The sequence below is a fragment of the Musca vetustissima genome, unplaced genomic scaffold (assembly GCF_032173495.1).
Source record: "Musca vetustissima isolate MV318-11 ecotype Yass unplaced genomic scaffold, APGP_CSIRO_Mvet_v1 utg1079, whole genome shotgun sequence".
Classification (NCBI taxonomy): domain Eukaryota; kingdom Metazoa; phylum Arthropoda; class Insecta; order Diptera; family Muscidae; genus Musca; species Musca vetustissima.
Genome location: NW_026885679.1, coordinates 97,557 through 123,499, shown reverse-complemented (window position 1 = coordinate 123,499; position 25,943 = coordinate 97,557). Strand labels below are relative to the sequence as shown.

The 25,943-nt window shown below is 32.9% G+C and overlaps 1 protein-coding gene and 2 non-coding genes across 3 annotated transcripts; 2 read left to right on the top strand and 1 right to left on the bottom strand.

Annotated features, from left to right (window-relative positions):
* On the top strand, positions 1–25,175 carry LOC133332909 (carbonic anhydrase 2). Its single transcript, XM_061541278.1, has 7 exons — positions 1–64; positions 18,349–18,461; positions 18,568–18,658; positions 19,317–19,588; positions 20,139–20,289; positions 24,853–24,932; positions 24,999–25,175. The coding sequence occupies exons 1-7, from the start codon at positions 13–15 to the stop codon at positions 25,173–25,175; spliced, it is 936 nt and encodes a 311-aa protein (XP_061397262.1). The 5' UTR covers positions 1–12.
* Trnac-gca (transfer RNA cysteine (anticodon GCA)) lies at positions 14,120–14,191 on the top strand. The gene has a single exon. It is a non-coding gene; the product is annotated as a tRNA-Cys (tRNA).
* On the bottom strand, positions 15,253–15,324 carry Trnac-gca (transfer RNA cysteine (anticodon GCA)). Its single transcript has one exon. It is a non-coding gene; the product is annotated as a tRNA-Cys (tRNA).
* Positions 25,176–25,943: the final 768 nt, after the last annotated feature.

Here is a 25,943-nt window from a genome sequence, read left to right as displayed (position 1 = left end):
AATATCTTCAAAATGTTGCCAAAATTTGTAGTTATTTTTGCAGCAGTCTTATTAGGTTGCCAAGGTAAAAAGAAAAAATAAATAAATAAAATAAAAAACTACACAATGTCACATTTATTTTTGTAAAACAAAAACATTGTAAATAAAATGAAAAATTTTGAAATTAGTTTAAACTGTCCTAACACTTTTGTAATTAATTTAATTTTGACAACAAACCTTAAGCAAATATTTACAATACGTGACGTTTAAAAATAATTCGAATTTAGCAAAAAAACTGAAAACTAAATTTGTTTGTGAAAAATGAATGCAGCCAAACTAAAGTTAAATGAGGGAATTTATATTCTGCGGAGGAAAAAATTAAAATTGTTTAAATATTTTAAATTTAATCGTGTGGCAAATTTGTTGGAACTTGATATTAATCGAGTGCGTGTTTATTTATATAAGAACAATTGGGCATAGGACATTTATAAACATTTATAGAATTATGTAATAAATAAGGTATTCGTATTGAATACATTCCTTGAAGCAATAAATTCCTTTATATAAAAATATGCTTCAAATAATGTAGATAATCGGAATAATTATATAAAAGAGATTTCGCCAATATTTACATAAATTTCGAAAAAGGAGTTCAACTTGGATCAAATTCTGCACACAGTACTATTTTTAACCAACTAAAATTCTGTTCGAAAATTTACATCATTGTCCACATATTACAAAGAATAAGGATATATGAAATCACTGATCTCAAAAAATTAAAATTGAGTCTGCGATTTTGTCCAAATTTTGCACACTGTATATACCTTCCGAAATAGTATCAATTTGGAATACAAGTCAATAATATCCACTACAAAGATTCAAACATTTTCAAAATTTGACATTTTTTTGTGTAAAGATATATTTCTAATTCACTTAAATAAAAAGCAATGATGGATTGTATTGTCCTGACAGTAGTTCGTTCCCAATCTGTTAAATTTTTGATAAATCATAAATCTGCAACTTATTCTATTACTTCTAAAATTCAGTGAAATTGAATAGAGCTTAACAGTGAATATATGTGTGTTATGTTCCAGAATCTGCATGTATCTACTATTATTCTATTTTATAAGATTATTCCCTATTTATTGTAGATCTTATGGATAACATTAAATTCAAATTTGATACAGGCCCAATTTTTATACGACAAAAATGTGCCTTATCGAAATATTGGTTTTAGACCCCATGTTTCTTTGGACCAAATCCGTTTTAGACAATTTCGAGTCGATTTACAAATGTCCGTCCGTCTGCCAGGTCGGCTGGTGCGCATAATAACTATCGAAGGGAGTTACCGATTTCATCCAATCTTTGCACATTGTAATATTTCTTCCAAACTTAGTTAACGTTCGAAGAGGCGGAATATCGGTCCACTCCTTATCCACCTCCCTCCACAAAATAGTCAAAATTGTGCAAAAAATTAATTTTATAATAAGATGCGACTATCTGATTCAAACCTAACCTATTTATTTTTACCAAACCTAGATCAAACCCGAAAATGGGACCCATTGGCCCACTCTTTATGGTACCTCCCCAACAAAAGGTCAAACTTTTTCAATATGTATAAATTCAATATTAGGCTTTGAACAACCTACTTTCTTAACAAAGCCTAGATCAAGCCCGAAAATGGGACCCATTCGCCCACTTCTCATGGTACCTCCCCCACAATTGGTCAAAATTTTCAATATTTATGAATCCAATATTAGGCGAATGGAATGTCCGATTTGAACCAAACTTTGAACAGCCTATTATCTTTACGAAGCCTTGATAAATACCGAAGATGGGACCATTGGTCCACTCCTTCTGGTATCTCCCCATAAAGGGTCACAATTTACAATATTTATAAATCCAATATCAGGTGAACCAAACAACATATTATATTTACAAAGCCTAGATCAAGTTCACAATTTTGAATATTTATAAATCCGTTATCAGTTGAGTGGAATGTCCGATTTGAACCAAACTTTGCACAACCTATTATTTTTATCAAGTCCCCAAAAGGGTCAATTTTATAAATATATATAAATTCAATATTAGGGGAAGGTGAATAACAACATTGTGTGTAATTCCGAAGACCTCCGCAAACCATAGACTAAGGATATATATCTATAGGCAACACCGGCTGACCCTTTTTTACTTATTGATATAATCAGTAATGTATGTTATCAGCGATTTAAGGTTTTTGGAAGTTTTAGGCGTTATTTCCAATCGAATTAGATGGGCAGAAGACCTCCTCTCAATGTAGGTTTAGGCTTATAAATATTTTTTGTGTCGAACACAACTTCATTGTCTCTAACATATGGGTTATACATCGACTAAATAAAAACTAATCATCGAGTTATTTTTTCGATCACCTAATAAATATCAGTTTGTTAAGTTGAGTCATTTGGGCCAAATTTCGAACCCATACGTATTCGTGCAGCTACTCCGACTTCGATTTCCCCTAAATAATAACAAAAAATATATCTATTTATAATCTGGCTATGTATATATTTTACATTCGCTTTGATACGACAACATTGAGCCCCATCGACATTTCAATTTGAAACCCATAGTGTATTTGTACCAATCCCCTTCAGAAAATTTTGACCCGAACTTTAATATCGTCATATTTTTACTTAACTAGGACCTTTCATATCATTTCACAGTTTCGATTTGCATCGATTTTTAAAACTTGAAAAATTCGATTGGAGTCGTTGAAGTTTCTAGGTTCGCCGTATTGTGGTTTAGAAATGGATTTTCCCGGCCAAAATTCAGTTTTTTCGTTATGGATTTGTAATTTTTATATGGGATTCGATACCAAAACTATATTGAAACTTAAGAATCCAAACACTTTGGTAAAAATATTGGAAGGTGTGAGTATGACCTGCCCTTTAAAACGAAAAAAATTTCCCTATTTGGAAAAAATATGTAATTTTTGCCATAAAAGTACGTTTACATTGTACCGGATTTGGTTAACCCAGTGGGTTCAAATTGTCAATTCCGTTGAATATACACCAAATAAATCCTCATAAGGTAGGTTAACCCGGTAAAATTTTCTAATGTAAATGCCGTATAAAGGTTTTAATAACTTACTCTAAGGTTTACATAAAATGATATATTTTAGTTTTCCTCTGGTACTACATTTCAGTGAAATTTCAATTTTAATAATCCATTATTCATTAGGGAACAATATTATTTTTTACGGAACAATATATTCCATGTTTTCATATAGCACTTATATATCGGTACCGCCCTATATTGGCATTTTGATATTTTTGGCATATTTTTATTCGTTTAAAAATTGCTGACTTTTGGCTTGGTTTAGCATATTTTTTTGTTTTTGTATCGAATTGTCAATAAAAAAACAATTTACAATTTTACACATGAACCTGATGTAAATAAATTTATTTCCCAGTTGTATGAAAATATTAAAATATTATTAGAAACTCCTTCTCTCACATCTCAGTTGGTGGAATCCCTCACCTAACGAAAACAAAAAACAAGTTTCAATATTAAAAAATAAAATACCATAAACATTAATATAAATAAACTCACATGTTTCTGGAAAAAATTTGCGGTAAAATAAAATAGTGTCTTCGTCATGTGATGCAATTTTTTTTATTCTGGCGGTTTGTTTTTTCCTTCGTTCGTTCGTTTGTACTTTTGGGAACTCTATTTATGTACGTAAGAAATTAAATGGATTAGAAAAGGTGACAATTTCGATTTATTGAATTAAATTTATTAACATTTTCATTTTCGTACTTTCGCAGCCAATATTCAGACACCTGACTTTATTTATGACATATCGGTACACATACATATAAATATTTATTTTATTTGTATACACACACGTTCATAATAGTTGTAGGAGACGACTTCGCTGTTCAAAGTTTTTGTTTTGTTTTATTATTTATTTAGGGCTTTTAATGGATTATAAATTATTAGAAAAAATAAAAACATTTGTAAAATGTTTAGGCACGACTGATGATTGACTGACAATGACAATTTCAGGGGCATTTTGTATTGTAATAAAAAATAAAAAAGAGTAAGTAAGCTAACGTAATTTCTAATATTTGCAAAAGAAAACTTAGCACTTAGGAAATGTTTAAACTTGAGGGAATATATTATTGGCATCTGGAAAAAAATATTAAACTGCTTGCTAATTTCCCGAAGTGCCGTTGATTTTGTGTCATCTGAAATTTGACAATAAATCATTTGGGTAAATATTTAGTTTAAATTGATGATTTCTTAGAAATATTTGAATAGAGAAGTTATTTGTGTTGCTATGAGAAGTATAGCATAAAAAAATCTTAAAGCTAATAGTGAAAACTCCAGTTCGATTCCGGTTCAATTAGTATTGATTATGACATGTATAAGATTGGGCTTAATATTCCGATCAATAATGTCAAAGTCGTTTACATGTTATTATCATTTTATTTTCATACAAGTTTTATCTTTGTATAAGTATGTGTGTTTCGGTATATAAATCTATTTTTACCATTCTTAGCACTTAAATTGATTGCAATATTTTTTTCAATGCATTTATATATAAATGTAATTTTCATGCCAATGTCAAGAATTGAATGATATTTTTAATATCTTAAAAAATTCATAAATATTGCTATTTTGCAAGTTCAAAAAAATAAACCAGTAAGGAAAGTAGTAAAGTCGGCCTGGGCCGACTATATGATACCCTTCACCACTTTGGGTACATATGTATCCGAAAAGACGTCGCTTTTTGAAGGAATTTTGACATGAAATTGAACGAACTTAAATATCTGATTTTTATATCTTTCTGGAACCTATGCAGAATTTCACTTCATTTGGGCAAGTTTAGAGTCGTTTGCGCACAGTGGGGCAGATTTGTGTAAATCGATTTAAAGCAAACTTCACACACGCTATTCGGTATGCTGCACTGTTTAAAATTTAATCTCAATAAACAAGTCGAAATTATATTTGAAGCACTTGCCAGAGATTAATTTATTTATTAATTTCAATACGTTGTGTCAATCGGCCTAGCTGTGGATCTTTAGTGCACAATTTACTTAAAATCGGACGAAAATATATATAGGAGTTGTAAACATCATTCCAGACTTATTTCACGGCACGCTATGCCAAAATTCGTGCAAATCGAATGATTTTTAGAGACCATTTACCTAAAATCGGACGAAACTATGTATGGAAGCTATATATAGATCTAAACCGATTTTCACGAAACTTAGCACACATCATTCTAGACTTAATTTAGTACACTATACCAAAATACATGCCAATCAAAAGATTAGCAGGGATTTTGGTGCTCCAATTACCTAAAATCGGGCGAAACTATATATGGAAGCTGTATCTAAATTTGAACAGATTTTCTCGAAACTTAGCACACGTCATTCAAGACGTAATTCAATACGCTATGCCAAAATTCGTGCAAATCAAACGATTTTCAGGGACTTTGGTGCACCATTTACCTAAAATCGGTCGAAACTATATATGGGAGCTATATCTAAATCTGAACCGATTTTCAAGAAACTTAGCACACATCATTCTAGACCTAAATCAGTAGGCTATACCAAATTTCGTGCAAATCGAGAGATATATAGGGTCTTTGGTACCCCATTTACCTTAAATCGGACGAAAATATATATGGGAGCTATATCTAAATCTGAACCGATTTTCATGAAACTTAGCACATATCATTCTAGACCTTATTCAGTAGGCTATAGCAAATTTCGTGCAAATCGAAAGATATATAAGGACTTTGGTACACCATTTACCTTAAATCGGAGGAAGATATATACGGGAGCTATATCTAAATTTGAACAGATTTTCTCGAAACTTAGCACACGTCATTCAAGACGTAATTCAATACGCTATGCCAAAATTCGTGCAAATCAAACGATTTTCAGGGACTTTGGTGCACCATTTACCTAAAATCGGTCGAAACTATATATGGGAGCTATATCTAAATCTGAACCGATTTTCAGGAAACTTAGCACACATCATTCTAGACCTAAATCAGTAGGCTATACCAAATTTCGTGCAAATCGAGAGATATATAGGGTCTTTGGTACCCCATTTACCTTAAATCGGACGAAAATATATATGGGAGCTATATCTAAATCTGAACCGATTTTCATGAAACTTAGCACATATCATTCTAGACCTTATTCAGTAGGCTATAGCAAATTTCGTGCAAATCGAAAGATACATAGCGACTTTGGTACCCCATTTACCTAAAATCGGGCGAAACTATATATGGGAGCTATATCTAAATCTGAACCGATTTTCACGAAACTTGGCACACATCATTCTAGAGCTAATTCAGTAGGCTGTACCAAATTTCGTGCAAATCGAAAGATATTTAGGGACTTTGGTACCTCATTTACCTTTAATCGGACGAAAATATATATGGGAGCTATATCTAAATCTGGACCGATTTTTCCCAATTTCAATAGGGTTCGTCCTTGGGCCAAACAAACGAACTGTGCCAAATTTCATGCAATTCGGATCATAAATGCGACCTGTACTTTGTTTACAATTTAACATGGACAGACAGACGGACAGACGGACGGACGGACGGACGGACTGACGGACATGCATAAATCGACTCAGAAAGTGATTCTATGCATATTCTCAAAAGGAACCATGGATCTATCTCGATTATTTTTGCCTGTTACAAACATATGCACAAAGACATAATACCCTGTACCACAGTGTGGTGAAGGGTATAAAAATAAACCAGTAAGGAAAGTAGTAAAGTCGGACGGGGCCGACTATATGATACCCTTCACCACTATGGATATATTAAACAGGACTATTAACATGAAATTGGATGAAATAAAATATGTGATATTTATCTAAATGTGAATCTACCTATATATCCATAAGTTATATAAATCGACTTCAATCAAATATAAATAGGTTATCTGTTGGGCTATGTCTGTACTTCTAGAAAACGCAACTACGTAATTCTATGCTCAATTTTGTACGTTGTGCAAAATTTGATGTCAACCTGACTAGCATGAAGAGTTTGATGTCCAATTTACTTAAAATCGGGCGAAAATATATATGGAAGCTCTATCCAAATATATCGAAGGATATATAGGGACTTTGGTGCACCATTTACATGAAATCGGACGAAACTATATCTGAATCTGGGCCGATTTTCTCGAAACTGGGCAGACATCATTCTAGGCTCAATTCAGTACGTTATGCCAAATTTCCTGCAAATCGAAAGATATATAGGGACTTTGGGGTACCATTAACATGAAATCGGACGAAACTATATATGGGAGCTATATCTAAATCTGGACCGATTTTCGCGAAACTGGGCAGACATCATTCTAGCCTCAATTCAGTGCGTTATGCCAAATTTCATGCAAATCGAAAGATATATAAGGACTTTGGTAAACCATTTACCTTAAATCGGAGGAAGATATATACGGGAGCTATATCTAAATCTGAACCGATTTTCACGAAACTTTGCACACATCATTCTAGACTTAATTCAGTGCGCTATGCCAAATTTCGTGCAAATCGAAAGATATATAGGGTCTATAGGGTCTGAACCGATTTTCACGAAACTTGGCACACATCTTTCGTGGCTCAATTCAGTACGCTATGCCAAATTTCGTGTAAATCGAAAGATTTTCAGGGTCTAAAGTAAATCGGGCGAAACTATATATGGGAGCTATATATAAATCTGAACCGATTTTCACGAAACTTGGCACACATCTTTCGTGGCTCAATTCAGTACGCTATGCCAAATTTCGTGCAAATCGAAAGATTTTCAGGGTCTAAAGTCCGTAAATCGGGCAAAAATATATATGGGAGCTATATCTAAATCTGAACCGATTTTTCCCAATTTCAATAGGGTTCGTCCTTGGGCCAAACAAATGAGCTGTGCCAAATTTCATCCAAATCGGATCATAAATGCGACCTGTACTTTGTTTACAATTTAACATGGACAGACGGACAGACGGACGGACGGACGGACATGCATAAATCGATTCAGAAAGTGATTCTATGCATATTCTCAAAAGGAACCATGGGTCTATCTCGATTATTTTTGCCTGTTACAAACATATGCACAAAGACATAATACCCTGTACCACAGTGTGGTGAAGGGTATAAAAAGTGCCAGTCGGTGTTGCTGGCAGTTGTATACCCTCAGCCTATGTTTGCGGAGACCTACATAATTAATTTCTAGTGCCAAGGTGCAGCATTTTTTATTAAATTTCTAAAAACTCATAAAACGAGAACAATTTCCTAAACGTTCATATACTTTTAACGCGCATCCTAAAAAATACATCGATCTATACCTATTTCAATTCGGTCCGCTAGCTCACACTATTTGTGAGGTAAATTCGGCTGAAGTTTTTACGTTGTGTTTTCCAAAAAGTTCAAAATCCGTATCAGGCCATTTATAGAGGCGGAAATGATCCACAGAAATTGCAATTAAATACGCGATATTTTCAAAAACAGTTTTTGCCAAATTTCGTGTTCTTGGCAGGCCAGTTCCCGCCGTTATAGTAGATGGATTTCCACGAAGACGATTTTATTTTATACGGAACGTAAAAATGCTTACTGATCGATATAAAAATTTCGCCGGAAAAATAGGTTTTTTTAGAAATTTTAATAGCACAAAATTGCCATCAAATGCCATAATCCTTACGTTTTTTTAAACTTTATTGAATACAAGTAAACATGTCGGAAATAGCATCAAATTTTAGAATATGTTAGATTTGTTCGAATTGTGGTCACACGCTGCCCAAATGTTGCTCTGCTGTATTTTGGCCCATTCCCGGCGAAGCGCTTGCTTACGAACCTTGCTTTCAAAAATACTCCAGACACAATATTCCAACGGATTGGTATCAGGAGATTTTTGGTGGCCATTGTGCCCTTAAAATGAGGCGAGGAACCTCATTTTGTAACCATTCTTGGGTTCCATTTCTGCTTTCGATCCATTTCTGCTGATGTTGCTGTTTTCTTTCGTCCAATTCCTTGACGTGGGGCTACGCTACCAGTATCACGGTAACGAGCGATGGTACAAGACACAAAAGATTTATTTACGTTTAAATGCTGGAATGCTCTAACGATAGCCACTTGTGGTTTTCCAGCCAAATATAAAGAAATTACACTATCATGCTTGAATTCCATCACGAATAACTTTTTCATCTCACCCTGTACACACTACATACACAAAATATAAATTTAATTACTCAGATTCGTGAAAACAAAAATCCTAAAATTATTTATTTTTTTTTTTTTGGAAATTTGTGAGACAAATTCAAAAAACACTCAAAATCGAGCTTCAAAATGTCAGCATAATTTAAAGGTAGATGCAGATAAATTTTCGAAAAACGAAACATTAGGGACGTAATCCAACTTGACAAAAATGCCAAGTTTGGTTCAAAATATTATTATAAAATTAATTTTCTGCAAAAGATTGTCTATTTTCTTCGGGTGATACAAGAAGGAGGGTACAGATATTTACAACCTTCAAACTTGTCCAAGATCCAATCGGTTACTCCTTTCGATACTTCTCGTACGCATCAGCCAAACAGATAGGCGGACGAAGGAACAGTCCTTTGTAATTGGACTCCAAATCAGTCATCTTTCGATATCACAATCCATTCCTCGTAACTATTGATCCAACCTTGCTAAGGTCCAATGACCCCACCGCAGGCAAGGGAATGGACAAACCTTAATAACTTTTTGATGCTATGATTTATTCTTCACACCACTAACTTGCCCAACCATAAATTGCAGTTTTAGAAATTTAGTTTTAACTTTTCAAATTTGATAGAATAAAATCCAAAGTGACAGCTTCTTTAATACAGGATAATTAAAAATAACACCTCTTGTTGGAAATTTCTTAAATTATATAGTATTTGATAAATTAAAACATGTACCTCATTCAAATTATTACTCTTTTCTATGTCTTTGCAAATTTGGGCGCCATTTACATTCTAATTCCGAGTATATGAGAGATATTCATATGAATGGATTGCAGAACATGAAGTTTGATATAAGCAATAATTCTGCGTCATTAACCCAAAAACCACCACTTTTGATTTATGCCGGTCTTGCAGCAAATGAGCGATATATTGGAGTCATACCCAAACATGAACTGATTTAAAATAAATTTGATACACGTCAGTTAGACTCAGTCCAGCAAACTGTGACAAACATTTGATTTTCTTTGCAGTATTTACGTGAAATCCACTTTTAAATAGGCCTTTAAAACACCTAACATATGGTGAATACCTTATATATGGTGATCGATATTTCCCCGCTATTTATAAACTTTATGGGTTCTTCGACGACGATATGATAAATTTAATATATACTCCATTTTATGGTCAGATTTTTAATGTATTGTACGCATTAGACCAAATCTAAGGACAAAACAAAATTACCCTGTAATATAGTAGGGTATTATTGATATTAACAATTGTTATCAGCACTTGTCTGAAGACAAGTTATAACCAATAATTAATTAAAACAAAATATGGTAAAACGAATTCGCCTTCAAAATGTTACTTCATCATATTTATAAAATTCTATTTTTAATGTAGAGCACTTTTATAATTGTCATCGACGTCGTGGTCGCTGTCGTCGCTGCCGCAGTAATAAAATGAACTTGACCATACTGGGCAAACAAATTTTTGTACCAAATCGATTATAGCGCAAAAAAATATTTGTTTTTGTTTTTTTTTTGTTTTAAAAAAATCAGTCAAAAAATGAATTAACAAGTAAATATGAGAAATTATGTCACGTGTAGTTGACAAGTGGCCAGCCGACTGTTTTTATTTTGAGGTGCTTTACTTTTGTGACAACAACAAAGTTTACGACTTTTTTATGGTTGCCGGTCTTACTTAGCCTTATCATTTCCAACTGCTCGAAACTTAGAAAATCAAATAAAAAAATCACAGAGAGTATTAATAAGGTAGTGTGAAAAGTAACGGGTTATTAACGGCATGTTGTTTAATAAGGAAAAAAGGTGTTACGTTAGGCACGTCCGAACATTTTATACCCTACGTCATGTGGGATATGGACATTAATTCGGAATAAAGTTATCAACTTGACATGGAACTATATTGACTTAATCTTCCGCTTTAATGGAAAGGGGATATAGAATTTTTCAAGGCGATTTTGGCACCCACTGGACACAAGAAATACTAAATTACAGCCACTTTAAAATTACAGTCAACTCACCTAGAAAATGTGCAAAACAACGAAAATTTAATGTTATAGAGGCTAAGACCTAAAGATGGACCAATACTAATTATTTTTGGTAGAGATAATAGGGTTTAATAAAAGAGATATAGGGTAAAATAAAAGGGTTTATATGTAAAAATGGTTCACTATTGAGAATCAGACACCATTCAGAAGTAAAAGTTTGTCTAAAACGAAGTAAAGAGTCGGGTTGGTCGAAGTTTCGAGAACATCGCTGCAGTTCAGGCGTGCATAGAAAACGATCCAACTCAGTCAATTCCACGGCCTTTGCATGAATAAATCTTCAAAATACTCTAATATCACCTATCTTTGAACTTTGTCTTTCACCCCTTCAGAAAAGTATCGTCTAAATACCGAATATTGGGGGTAGCGTTATATGGGAGCTACCCAGAATTAATAATTTTTAGTATAACTATGCAAGGGGAACCCAAAATACCAAATTACAGCAAATTCGCTTGACAAACTTGCCGTTGTGTATGGGCTACCATGAAACTTGGGTCAATAATGATAATTTTTGGTAGGGCATGTGCTATACCATAAGAACCCAAAATACTAAATTACAACCAATTCTTGGTAAAAAACGTGTCCAAAATCCCCATAATACCGAATATTGCTGGGAACCATTATATGATGGCTACAGCAAAACGTGGACCGATATATATCATTTGCAATACCAAACATCTTAGGGGTCAGGGGTCTATCTTAATTATTGCGTTCTCTATCGTGATTTCAACTGTCGGACATGCACATATGGACACATTCTGATCAAGAATATATATACTTTATTGGGGCTCCGGTAAATATTTTGAGGTGTTGCAAACGGAATGACAAATTTATGGACACATTCTATAAAATATATATACAAAGTTTGGTCTCTCATATCCTTTGAAAGTGAATGACAATATTTATAATGCGTCACCAATAGAGAAATTCGTTCAAAATTCACTTGGGATAAAAAAACGGCATTTCTTTGAAACATATTTTTGACCAGGTCCATACCACCTAAATTAGACTTACGGATGGCGGTTTTATCAACTGCAGATACGTCAAACTTTGGGACAATTGCCCACATATATTACTAAAAATACAATACTAAAACCAGTGAGCGGAACAGTATAGTCGGGCGGAGCCGTCCATACGACACCCTACACAACTGCCACGGAACTCTAACTTTCTGTGGATTTTTACTCCGAGACTGGACAATATTTTGTGATAGTTCCATCTTGTTGCCCGCTTCCTTACACTGACATATTTTCCGAATATTACTAATATTGAGTACAGCCCTTCTAATTACTTGTCCAGTTTCCTTTAACCGTGGGTTGTGCTGTGATGTTCAGCTTTCAATTGTGGCTTATAGATCGGCTCGAAAAAAGCACAAAAATTAAATTTTCGGTCCATTTCATCCCCAAATTGTTATCTGATCATCACCGAAAATTATAGGCGTTGTCCTTGACCTAGTGTGGTAATGGGTTACTGAATAATTACTGATATACTATCGGCTTCTAGGGTCTATGTCCTTCAGGAGTAAATATATATAAATTTTGCGATTTTTCACACAAAAGTCAAGGTCCATTTGACCCGCTAAATATTGACCGATCTTTATCAAAACAGGCATGCTTATTCTTTGGCCCGATCCCCTTCTCCATGTGAAAATTCGAGATGTCCGGACCATAATTGCAGCCTCTGGAGCGATCAGAAAATCAGACAAAAATATAATTTTTGGTCCATTTCATCCCCTTAATATTAACGGATCTTTACCAAAAACAGTAGGGGTTTTCATTGGTCAGAACCAATCCTACATGCAAAATTTCCTGAAAATTGGTCCATAAATGTGGCCTGTATCGTGTTTACAAATTATAATGGACAGACGGACGGACACTAGTCGAGATATGACGACTCAGCTAGTCGAGATATGACGATCGGTATACTTAAAGGTGGGTCTAGGTCCAATATTTCGCGGCGTTACAAACTCTTGGGGCTGCACAAAGCTATAATACCCTGACAACATAGTTGTGTAGGGTATACATATTCGCAAAAAACAGAATCGTTTCCGGTCACATGCATTAACATAACATTTTTTTATATCATAACCCTCTCAATATTAAATATATTTTCAAATCATAGACACAGTTGTCCGGGGATCCTTAAAATGTTGTGGTTTTCGGTTGTGATACAATCAGAAAAACGACTAGCAGAAAACCAGATAAGGATAACATTTTGGTTCATTCCGTAACTATAAACGATAATCTCTAAAAAAATATAGGTATCCACAGTGGCAATTGTCATAACTGTCGGGACGATCAGACCATAATTTTAATCTATAGTGTGATTAACAGTTATACTCAAGATATAGACTAGATCGATTCAGTTAGGCAAGATAAGACGATGCTAAAAATTGGGTCTCGAACCAAAACTGAGGTGTTACAAAATAGCGGGTCAAACCAAACTTATAATACTCTCACATTATATACCCGTAGTGTAGGGAATACCTATTAACATTGGAATTATTTTATACATCTTCATTTCGCCAGACTTCAATTATTAAAGAAAACACCTATCTCAATTACAATTTAGTTTTTTATTTCATTTACAATAACAACTTGTTCTACAAGTGTGAAACATGTCGTATAATCATAGATGTGAAAAAATCAAAAAAATAATTCTTTTGTGTTCCCCTGATATCGTTTTGTTGTTAATGTTTTTTGTTGTGGGTGTTTCCCATCTTTTGTTGTTCAACGAACGGGTTAATGTCTTTTACGCTACGCTATCGTTGTTGTGTTGCTGCGAAATTATTTTTAGAACTACCCAATGCTTGTCTAGAACGGTTAACATGAAGCTTGTGGAGAACATTTGGCGCACGAGTCGATGTGGGGATATAGCTCAGTGGTAGAGCATTCGACTGCAGATCGAGAGGTCCCCGGTTCAAACCCGGGTGTCCCCTGTGTAACTTTTATTTAATATTTTTACTTTTTTTTTTAGATTATAAAAAAAGTTATATTATATAATAGAATAGGGTGCAATTTAAATCATATAATTTGATTTGTTTGGAGCATTTTAAAATAGTTTATTTGCTTTTTATATAATATGGAAGCGAAAGTTGTCAATGGAAATTTGTTGTGGTGTATTTATTTTAATACTGTTAATATTTATTTAAAATAAAAACATAAAATGGAATGAAAAAATCAATTCGATTTCGATAAATTGAGCACTTATGAACTCAGTAAATACCTAATGAAAGAAGAGAAATACAAATCTCTGGATTATGTTATAGCTATAGCGTAATATACATAAATATTTAAAATGTTTGGGTGTCCTCTTAAAAGTAGTTCTCGACTTCGGAAAGCTTCCAGAATGAAAGTCACAATAGTGGTGCACTATACTATATTAGTTTTAATCAAAAATATTTTTATTGTAAATAAAAAGAGCTTATGGTGTACGGCAAAGATTTTTCTGTTCATTACAATTTCCTTGAAATTTGTAAAAAAGGCCAAACTCTTCTAAAACTTTTTTGTATGCAATTGTGGACTGAAGTCAGGAATATTTGATTTTTTATAGTTTTATGTATACAGTCGAGGACGCTTATAACGATCACCTGTTATAACAATATTTCTTTATAGCGAACACATTTCTTGGTCCCGAAGTGTTAAGACAGATTTTTCATACAAATTTTCACTCTTATAGCGAATTTTTTATTCGGTCTCACATTTTCAGTTTTCATTTATTTTAATTTGGTTATAAGAAACTTTATATCCTATTGCTGCAACTCTACAAAAATGTCATGTTCATTAAAGCAAAAGTGTAGCAGCTTAAGTATTGTCAAAAAGGAAGCAAAACTACCAATTTCAGAACTGAAAATATATTTTCTGCTAATTCTAGGTTTTGCTTTACCTTGGATATAACGAACTAATTTTCTTGGTTCTTCTTAGTTCGCTATAACACAACGTTACTGTATTATTTTAATTTTTGAAATTTAATAATAATAAAAATATAAAAAATCTACACAGGGGACACCCGGGTTTGAACCGGGGACCTCTCGATCTGCAGTCGAATGCTCTACCACTGAGCTATATCCCCATGTTGTTGCCATCTACACAATCTAAATAAAAAATCAGTGTTGTGTTCTTTAAAAATAACACATGCGCAGGATAAGAAAATAAAAAAATCACCCCACGAAATGTCATGACAATCCTTAACAAAAAGCTCAACATTTTCTAAGTTTGGAGGGTTTGTGAATTGGAAAAAAATGCCATGAAGCTTTGGGACAGTTAAGGTAGTGGAAACTTTAATGTTTGTAATTAGTATATCGACCGCTATGAGATGTTTGCTACTTATTTTTCTAATACATAAGTGAATCTGACGTTGGGCGCCATTGGATGCATTGTTATAAACAGTGACTATTTTCCGACTAAATCAATGAACGGATTTTGATTGTGACACCAAATCTGAACAAAATTTTGAAATGTATTCAAATACATTACTTCAGCCTGTATTCTGAAGTATTGACCTACGAAATTGAGAAATGCAAATAGGTACTTATAATGGAATTTCACAACAAAATATATTTAAAACAATTTTAAAAAGCTTACGCTGACCGATTTTTTACCTTTCTTTATATTTATAAGAAGTGTATCTGAATTATCCGGATCTGCCTCCTGTGATTAATGTTATTAACGTGTTTATAATCATGAATTCGACAGTTCTTCATAATGGACAATTTTTTCAGTTTCTGAGTGTTCGTAAATAAAAAGTTCTCTGAGCAAGGATCGGGTAAAATTAAAAATGGACGATGAAACTATACATACATCGATTTCTTGTCATTGAGGTCCCTATCTAAAATCTTATGAGCGATTTTATTGAAAAATATTTGGAGGTCAAAAAGCTCAAAACCTCAAAAATAACCTGCAACAATCGCAAACAAATTTATAAGTTTTCTAATTATTCTCTCCAAGGGTATTCGTTCTCATAAGGCATTTTCCATGATTCAAAATATGAATGATTATATACTCTATATGTACTTAATTTTGACTTAGTTCGGTTCATTCGGTATTCGTTGGATTTAATGATAAATGATCTACATGCGTCTAATATTGACTTCGTAATTTGTGATATTTAATTGGCAAAACACGGTACCGACCAATTTTGTATACTTTGAGAGAATTTAATAAATAATATAGAATTGTGGACAAATTTGACCTTTTGTGGGGGAGGTACCAGAATTACTGGACCAATGGATCCCATCTTCGGACTTCACCTAGGCTTGGTAAAGATAATAGGTTGTGCAAAGTTTGGTTCAAATTAGGGATAAGTAAATCGGCTTTCGACTAAACGATTAATCGACTTTTTGTATTGAAAAGTCTGAAAGTCGAAGACGACTTTTGATCTTTGAGGAAATAGCAAATAGATCTTCTTCATAAATACTTGGCTTATTATCTTAAAGCCCAAATTGTTAAAAAATTGCACATTCTAGAACTTTATTTTATCTGTTGAGTCAAAAATTGATTTTGAACAGGTTTGACAAAATCGAAAGATTAAAAAGTCGACTTTTAAAGGAAAAAATCGAAAAGTCTAAAAAACGACTTTTTGGTCAACGGCAAAAATCGAAAAGTCTAAAAGTCGACTTTTGCACTCGACTACGTATCACTAGTTAAAATCGGATATTCCGTTCGCATGACATTGTCAGCATGCGGAGACAATTTATAGGAGACAAGGCCAGCCTTCGATCATTAGAAGGTCAGATACCCTTCAAGCTAAGGACACCCAACCTTCTTTCTATACAAGACCAGCCATCGATTTATAGGAGGCCTAACATTGATATATAAGAGACAATTTTTCGATGTAGAGAAGGACAACCTTCGACTTTTGAATCGGATAGTTCGTTCGCATGACATTATAAAATAATTTTTAGCACAATTTTGACCATTTTATGAGGGAGGGACATTTGTAAATCGCCTCCAAATTGTCTGAAACGGATTTGGGGTCTAAAACCAATATTTTGATAAAACAAATTTTCACCGCTGACGGTATACAAAATAGTTATCAAACTACAAAGTATCCTTGGAGAACATCTAGTAGATCTCGTCAGTTTTTCATTTGATTGAAAAATAGAATGTTATTCTCGAATTTCGGCACTGCACTAACTTAAACGTTCCTCGTATTGGCGGATTGTGCTTTGTTAAATAAATAATTAAATAATCATCAAATTTATGGGCATTTGTTTTTCTATTGAGTTAGTTACCGGTATTTTTATATTCGCATAATTCCATCAATATTTTTCATGTCAAAATTATATATATATTATATATGTATAAAGAAAGAAAAAAAAATGTGTTAAAAGAACACCAAAAATGTCGCCATCAACCATTATGTCAGTAAATTAGTAAATATTTGTTCTAAACTCTTGAGGGAAACCTCATATTTTATACCAGTTTAAGTTATTTATAAAATATTTACTTTTTTAAATTAAATATTTGATTTTGTAGAAAGAATGTCTGCCGTGTTATCTGGGTGAATTAAACACCCAATACCCACTACTGTTGACAGGAAAAAGTTATAGTTGTTGAATATTTCGTTTCGTTTTGTTTAAATCAATATCGATAAGAATTTCAATCGCCATCAACCCTTTTATTAGTTTTTTATTAGTTTCAGATTTTATGTGTGTGATTTTGTGACGAATTTTTTGCAAATAAATTAGAGTGATTTTCCATTTTTAAGGTCTGTTCGCCGATAAGATTTCAAAACATTAAATTTCGATTAAAAACTAATGAATGTCCGCATCATTATCTCTGGCTATTGATTTAGTGCAATGTGATTGAGAATTATAACATTTAATTAAACCGTCAGCGGGGACTTTGTACTTGTTTGTGGACGAGATATTAAAATTTTTAAAAGTAATATTCTTTGTAAAAATTTTAAAAAATTTCATTGTTTTAAATATTATTTATTTCCAAACTTGTTATTATTATCAGGATAATTTCCATGTTATTCTTTTAGTTCTGAAATGAAAAATGGAGTTTCATTCATTTCTATTTATTATTTTTTTATTTCTTAAATATAAAACCTATTTAAAAAATATTTTTTTTATTTCGATTTAATTTTTAGTTACCTTCGCCAGCATGTTTGGTTATTCTGAACCAAATCAAAGACGTTGGTCTCGTCGCCATGGCCACTGTGCTGGAAAAACTCAATCTCCCATTGCTCTACACGTTTCAAAGGTATGTTGAACTCTTTTGGGAATAGAGACAGTATCGGATCAAAGAACATTTTGTATGAAATGTATTTTTTATTTTTTGTTTGTTGCTGTTGTTGTTTCTTTGACAGTCGATACCACTACATATGCCAGCTGTTGATATGATTGGATATCATAATTTGTTGCCACATCCATTGACATTGGTTAATAACGGTCATACAGGTATGTACACACACATATGGCACATGTAAGAAATTTAAGAATCCAAACAGAATCAATTCTTAAATTGGATGATCTATTGAAGACCTGCTTTTGATCTATAGGAAGTTGGCCTTCGATATGTAGGTGGTCAGCCCTCGTTCTAAAGGAGGCCAGCCTTCAATCGTAAGAATGCCAGAATTCGATCTGTAGATGACCCGCCTTCAATGTATTAACACTCAGCCACCTATCTATACAACGTCAGTCATAGATTAATAGGAGACCTCCCTTCGATTTATAGGAGGCTTAATTTCGATCTATTAAAGGCTAGCTATCAACTTCCTATCTTAAATTTTTAAATGACCAGTCTTATATCTATAGAAAGCCAGCCTTCGATCTATAGAAGATCAGCATTCTGAAGGCCAGGCTTCGATCTCTAGAATCTCAGCTTTAAATTTAACAAATCCTCATTTAAATTGTTCTAACTTTTTTGTGGCCTTAATTCCTTTCAAGATCTTAAATTTCCCATCCTAACCTACATTCATTGGAGAAAAAATCATTTCGCGCATTTTTTCAGGCAAACCTCCTTCTAATCCGTTCTCTTTGAATTTATGATGAACATTTGTCTCATTTGTTGTTGTTGTCGTTGTTGTTTTTTGTTTTCATGTCTAAATCTTCACAGTATCAATTACCATTCCTAAATTGGATGATGAGGCCAAAGAGAAGGGTGAATTTATGCCGTACATTCGTGGTGCCAAGTTGCCAGGTGAATTCGAGGTGGAAAGCGTTCATTTCCATTGGGGCGATAAGAACAATCGCGGAGCGGAGCATGTTGTCAATGACATTCGTTATACCATGGAAATGCATATTGTGCATCGCAACAAGAAGTACAAAACTATGCCGGAGGCCTTGGACTATGCTGATGGCGGTGCTGTATTGGGTTTCTTTTTCAATGTAAGTTAAGAAAAGTTAACAAAAATATTGAGATGTGAGATGGATGTTGTCTGCAAATAAGAAATTTAAAAAAATACGAAATAAATTTAAGAGGGATTTGGATCCACCCTATAGCTCCAATGTGATATTGCTTACAACGTTACCTAAAATCCGACGGGGCGTACAAAAATATTCAACTTCCTCACTTTTGCAAAATGTTGTTTACGGCCGTATTACCCAAATACGTCGAATTCATATCTTCAAGCAAATAATACAAACCGCAAAATAAAATTGAAATTTTTTAAACGTTTTTTGTACGTTCGACGTATTTCGGTAACATTCATATAAATACATGTGTTCTACTTTTGTGGTGAAAAACGTCGAACGAGCTAGTTGAATTTTAGGTAAGGCTGTTAAATTGGAACTATGCCTCAATATAAAATTTTGACGACTACCTCATCATCTATACTTTATTGTTTGAGTTGAATTATTAAATTCCATTTAATTTAGAATAATTCAATTTCTTTTTCTTCTTCCTATGTTATTTTTTTTCGTTTCTGTATATCAACAGTTGGATGAGGATGACAATAATGGATTGCAAGCAATCAATCGTCATTTGCATTTGATTCCGGATGCCAATAATGAGGTGGCCTTGAATGTAACATTTTCATTGGCATCTATCATCAATGGTGTTGATATCGACAAATTCTACACATACAAAGGTAAGTACACACAAATAAACCGGAAACGACATTGTACAAAGGTGTTGGGAAAATTGATTTTCATAGATAACATACATAGAAAGAAAATAATAAGTAATGAAAGGCAAAAATATAAGAAATGCACAAATTACAGACATTCAATCTAAAATTGGAGCATATGACATGATTTTCTTTTTTTTTCAAAAAAGTATATTAATAAATATACATATCTTTGTGAATATGATTTTGAGTGTCTTAGCAACCACTTGAAGCACCAAACGTAAAAGAAATAAGTAAAAATGTAGTTAAGTTCGGCCGAGTTGCACTTTTCATGGTGTGCATTCAAAATTTCTTATTACATAGACTATGTTATTATGGTTATAGGTTGTTAATTTTTCAAATCACAGACGCTAATGTTGGAAAAAATGGGGTAGTATCTTCAAAATACCGAAAATGGGGTTATTTTTAAACATTACCTTTTAATGATTAATTTCAGAAAAAAAGGAAAGAAGTAGACCTATGTCGACTATGTTTTCCAAGGACAATTTGCATCCCATAGGTCACAAGGTATAGTAAATTACAGCCACTTTCGAAGACAAATTTTCGTAAAATTAAAAAAAAAATTAAATGTGAATTTCTTTATATCGGGGCACCTAGAAACACAAAATATAAAATTGAAGCCAATTCGGTTGCAAAGCGTGTCTAAAAACCCTGCAAATACCCACTTTTTGTAGCCAATTTTTTTTTTTTGGAAATTTGTTACTCAATTAGAACTCAAAATATAAAATATCTGATTATTCGGTTAGAAAATGTGTCTAAAAATCCGGAAAATACCGTTAATGCGGGCATACAGTTCTATAGTTTTTCCTGCTAACATTCGGACACATTTTCTAAACATTTCAGAAAATTTGGTATAAATAATAAATCTAGAATAACGTGTGTTAAGTTTCATTGACATCGGTTCAGATTTATATATAGCTCTCATATATATTTTCTTTCGATTTTATGTAAATGACATTCCAAACTCCCAAGGCTTGTCTGGTTGAGACAAAATTTGGTGTAGCGCACCGTATTGATTCTAGAATGATGTGTGTTTAATTTTGCTGAAATCGATTGGGCGATTTTATCAGAATGGTTCACAAACATTCAGATGTTTTTTTCATATTTGCGCAAACTTATACCAAAATTTTTTGAACGTTGTGTTGCAGCATGTCGTGTTGTCTTTAAATCGGTACAGATTTATATATAAATCTAAAAAATAACTTTGTTAGATTTTACACAAATGGTACACCATAGAACCCCATTATGACGGGTTGGCAGGAATATGCCGATAGATTGCAAAATGACACATAGATGTCTTGATGGATTAAAATTGGTTCGAATATCAGATTTCATGTCAATGGTACTCCATTGTCTGTCTTTTTGACTGAATGTGGGCAATATTGCAAATTTTTTAATATTCCATTTTCATAAAAATCGGTTTTTTTTATTGAAAATAGAAGAAAAATCCAAAAACACTCAAAATCGAGCATTAAATTGTCAGCATCATTTAAAGGTAGATGCAGATCAATTTTCGAAAAACGATACATAAGGCTTCTACTTTTACTTTAGCACGGAGGCCGTGAAAAGGGTGGCATAGTCACAAATTTGGAAAAACTTAATAAACCTGGCTTGCTTCACCCAGTTTTTACTCATTTTTTACCCTCCACCATAGTATGGAGGGTATATTAGTTTTGTTTTTCCGTTTGTAACGCATCGAAATAATCATTTCCGACCCTATAAAGAATATATATTCTTGATCAGAGTAAAATTCTATGACGATCTAAGCATGTCCGTCTGTCTGTTGTAATCACTCTAGCGTCTAAACGAATTGAGATAAAACGCCAAAATTTTGCATAGAGTCGTATTTTGTCTGCAGGCAGGTCAAGTTCGATGATGGGCTATATCGGTCCACGTTTAGGCATAGCTCCCATATAAGGGTACCCCCAAATTTTCAGTATTTTGGGGTTCTTGAGCGAGTTTTTCAACCGAATTCGCTGAAATTTGCTAAAATGGGTTCTTTTTGGATACCAAATTTCTTCACTAAAAATTATTAATATAGGTCCACTTTTTCTGGTATATAAATCCATAGGAAAATAATTTTCAGCTTTTGGAGGGTTTAGACCGGATTTTTTCACCGAATTGGCCGTAATGTAGTATTTTGAGTTCTTATTGGGTATCAAATCTCTCCACAAAAAATTATAAATATAAATATAGGTAGGGTAGCTCTCATATAAGGGTACCCCCAATTTTCGGTATTTTGGGGTTCTTGAGCCCGTTTTTCAACCAAATTCGCTGAAATTTGATACTTTGAGTTCTTATTGCGTAGCAAATCTCTCCACTAAAAATTATAAATATAGGTCCATTTTTTTCGGGTAGCTCCCATATAAGGGTACCCCCCAATTTTGGGGTTCTTGAGCACGGCTTTCAACCGACTTCGCTGTAATTTGGTATTTTGTAGTCGTATATGGTAACAAATATTCTTACAAAAAATTATTAATATTCACCCCCTTTTAGGGGTAGTCCCCTTAGAACCCCCTTTTTTATATTAAAATAGTTAGCGGATTTTTCCGTGTATTGGGTTATCACATATAGCTGTATTCAACATTTTAGGGTTTTGAGATTTTAGGAAAACCCCCATTGAAATTGCTGAATTTTCTATTTAATTTACAACAATTGATTGGAAGAATTGTCGTTATATGTTTTCATTTCAAAAATTTGTCAGTATTTCTATGGTGGAGGGTATCCAAAGTTCGGCCCGGCCGAACTTTACGTTTTTTTACTTGTTTACATTAAAGTAGATACAGCTTCCACGACAATAAATTTTGGAGGTCAATCACCACAATATTAAATTTTTCTCATATACTTTTAAAATTTCCGAGTTATAAACGGGGAACCTCGGCTTCAGCTATGCTAGCAATTTGGCAATATTTCCCATATAATAAACATTTAACCAACATTATCTGTGATGACATTTGTTATGCTTGATTTGTATACGTCGAAAGTGGCAAAGGGTATCATATAGTCCGACTTGACTACTTTCCTTACTGGTTTTATATGTCTAGGTGTCTTTGGACAAAACGGGTGCCTCAGTTCATCGAGGTCATCACTTTTTTACAATTTCATTATTTTTGTCTTAACACATTTTTTTTAGAATACAATTAATTAAAGTATATCTCATGTGAAACATCTTAAAACATTAAATAACACACTTTGCTTTAATTATTATGATGATTAAAGATTATCATATTTCAAACAATACATGCGGTTGAAAAAACTAACACGAAATTATTTTTTCCCCAATATTTGGTAAAAAATAAAACGTCGGTGTAGTTTTTTTGATTTTTTTTATCAGATTTATAGTTCACTCTTAGCCGACTAATCAATATGACAGCTAATAACAATGAATAATAGAATATCTTCGGTAGTCACAAACTGCTGCTTCAAAATACGGCAATTTTTAAAGTACTTCTTATCATTTTGTTATAAGTGGACTTATACAATACGATAGTTATATTGTTAGTATTATTGTTATTAATATGCCATGAATTGAAATCATGTAATTAAAATGGAAGAAATTTGAGAATTTTTTCGAATGGTTTACGAATATTTCGAATGACATGGGAAAATTTCTCTAAAAAAACAATTTCTTAAAATGTGGACCTATAAAATATTATTAAATCCGAGGATTCAGACAAATTGTCATATGTTAGTTTCCTTGATAGAAGTCTTATGATCGTTAGCCTGTTTTATAGTATTTTTGATGTTTAATAGGTCCAGGTGGATCAGAAAATACCCTTATGGTCGCACGTATTATTGTACAATTTTAACTAATATGTATAGTTTAATATAAAAAATGTCTCATCGATATAATTGGCTTACATCCAACATATGTTTATAAGAAATATTTTTCAGAAAATTTGATTAGCACGATAACTTTTTATGCAAGTATAAAAATCTGATTGTCGGATCCTATATGCGTATACACAATATTTTACCATATTGCATGTCTCATTCATTTGGTACAAGGTTGGGGAGAATCTGTTCAGATTTATATACAGTTCCCACGTGTATCAAATTGACAGGACATATTGTGTGAGCTACCGATTTGAGTCTAAGACGACTTCCGAATTGAGTTCTAGAATGGCGCGTGCCAAGTTTTATTTGAATATATATAGAGCCCATATGTACCCAAATTATTAAGTCCAATTCTGAAAGTTTTGTTCGATTGAGTTTGCTTTCAGGTCAGATAAGTTTTTGTTTTTCCAGTGATAACAATTAAATTGTACTTGCTTTGAAATCAAAATATTTATGTGATTGACTTTTTGTGGACATTTCGAATCATTGATTGATAAGTATACATGTGCGCGTATACATATCAATGATAAGACCAATAATTATTATATAAGCGCAATATCTCAACAAATTTCATTACCACTTTGTTTTCATTGTCTACGTTTTTTTATCCATTTAATAAATCATTCTCGTTCATAAAAATTTTGCAGACTAATTAATGATAAAATATTTTGTTTTATTTTCTTCAAGGTTCTCTAACAACACCACCCTGTTCCGAGGCTATCACGTGGGTTTTATATCCCGATCCCATTCCAATTTCACCCAAGCAGGTAACGTATTTAACGGCCATTGATCTTAAAATTAGGAAAATAAATTGAAACTCGCTCCTTTTTTAGATTTCTCGTTTCCGTCAATTGGCCGATGTTCAAGACGGGGCCTTGGTCGACAATTATCGCCAGCTGCAACCTTTGGGCAATCGTCGTGTGTTTGTTCGCGCTGGTAACACCCATCACACTTCGATACATTCTCTTGTAAACGAAGTCGATTACAAAAAATGGGATTGGTTCAATTGAGAATAACGTGAACAATTTCACTCACTCACTCTCTCTATCCGTAACTTTTAATTTAATCGTTAAGTAAACTTCTTTAAAGAATGCATTTATTTATAATTTGCTGTATTTTTCTGTCTATTTCATAATTAATTTTATTAATTTTAATGTGACTACTAATGCAAAGATTTCAATTTTTATTTGAAACTATAACTGAATAAATCGAAGTAAGATTAACAAGTAATATCAAATGTTTTAAAAGTAGTATTTATAGACCAATTAGTATTAACAGGCTATTATTATCTAGGGACGAATATATTCCATTTTCTAAAAAATAAAATAGTATACGGGCATAATTTTCCAATCATTAAATTAAATATGAGATCTTTATCTATAAGTGAACCGGCTAAAATCAATCCATACAGATGCTTTTCTGCGGTATATGGGACAAATTTATGTAAATCGATTTATAGCAAACTTGATACACGCTATTAGGTATATCGCACTGTTGAAAATAAAATCTCTATCAGTCATCCGATCAAAATATTATATATGCATTAATTAAAAAAAAAAAAAAACGCAAAAATTCGTGTCAATCGGACAAACATTAGGAATTTAGTGCGCCATTTACCTAAAATTGGACGAAAATATATGTGGGAGCTATATATAAATCGAACCGATTTCCATGAAACTAAACACACATCATTCTAGACTTTTTTCAGTACGCTATGTGATTATATGCATATTTTTGAAAAAAAAGAAATGAAATAGACCTATGGTTCATAGGTCTAT

What these genes read in the sequence shown, in the direction of transcription:
- LOC133332909 (XM_061541278.1), top strand. Translation starts at nt 13, where the DNA reads ATGTTGCCAAAATTTGTAGTTATTTTTGCAGCAGTCTTATTAGGTTGC. An exon ending in GGTTAATAACGGTCATACAG is followed by an intron (nt 18,659 to 19,316) that starts GTATGTACACAC and finishes AAATCTTCACAG; the next exon opens with TATCAATTACCATTCCTAAA. An exon ending in TTCCAATTTCACCCAAGCAG is followed by an intron (nt 24,933 to 24,998) that starts GTAACGTATTTA and finishes CTCCTTTTTTAG; the next exon opens with ATTTCTCGTTTCCGTCAATT.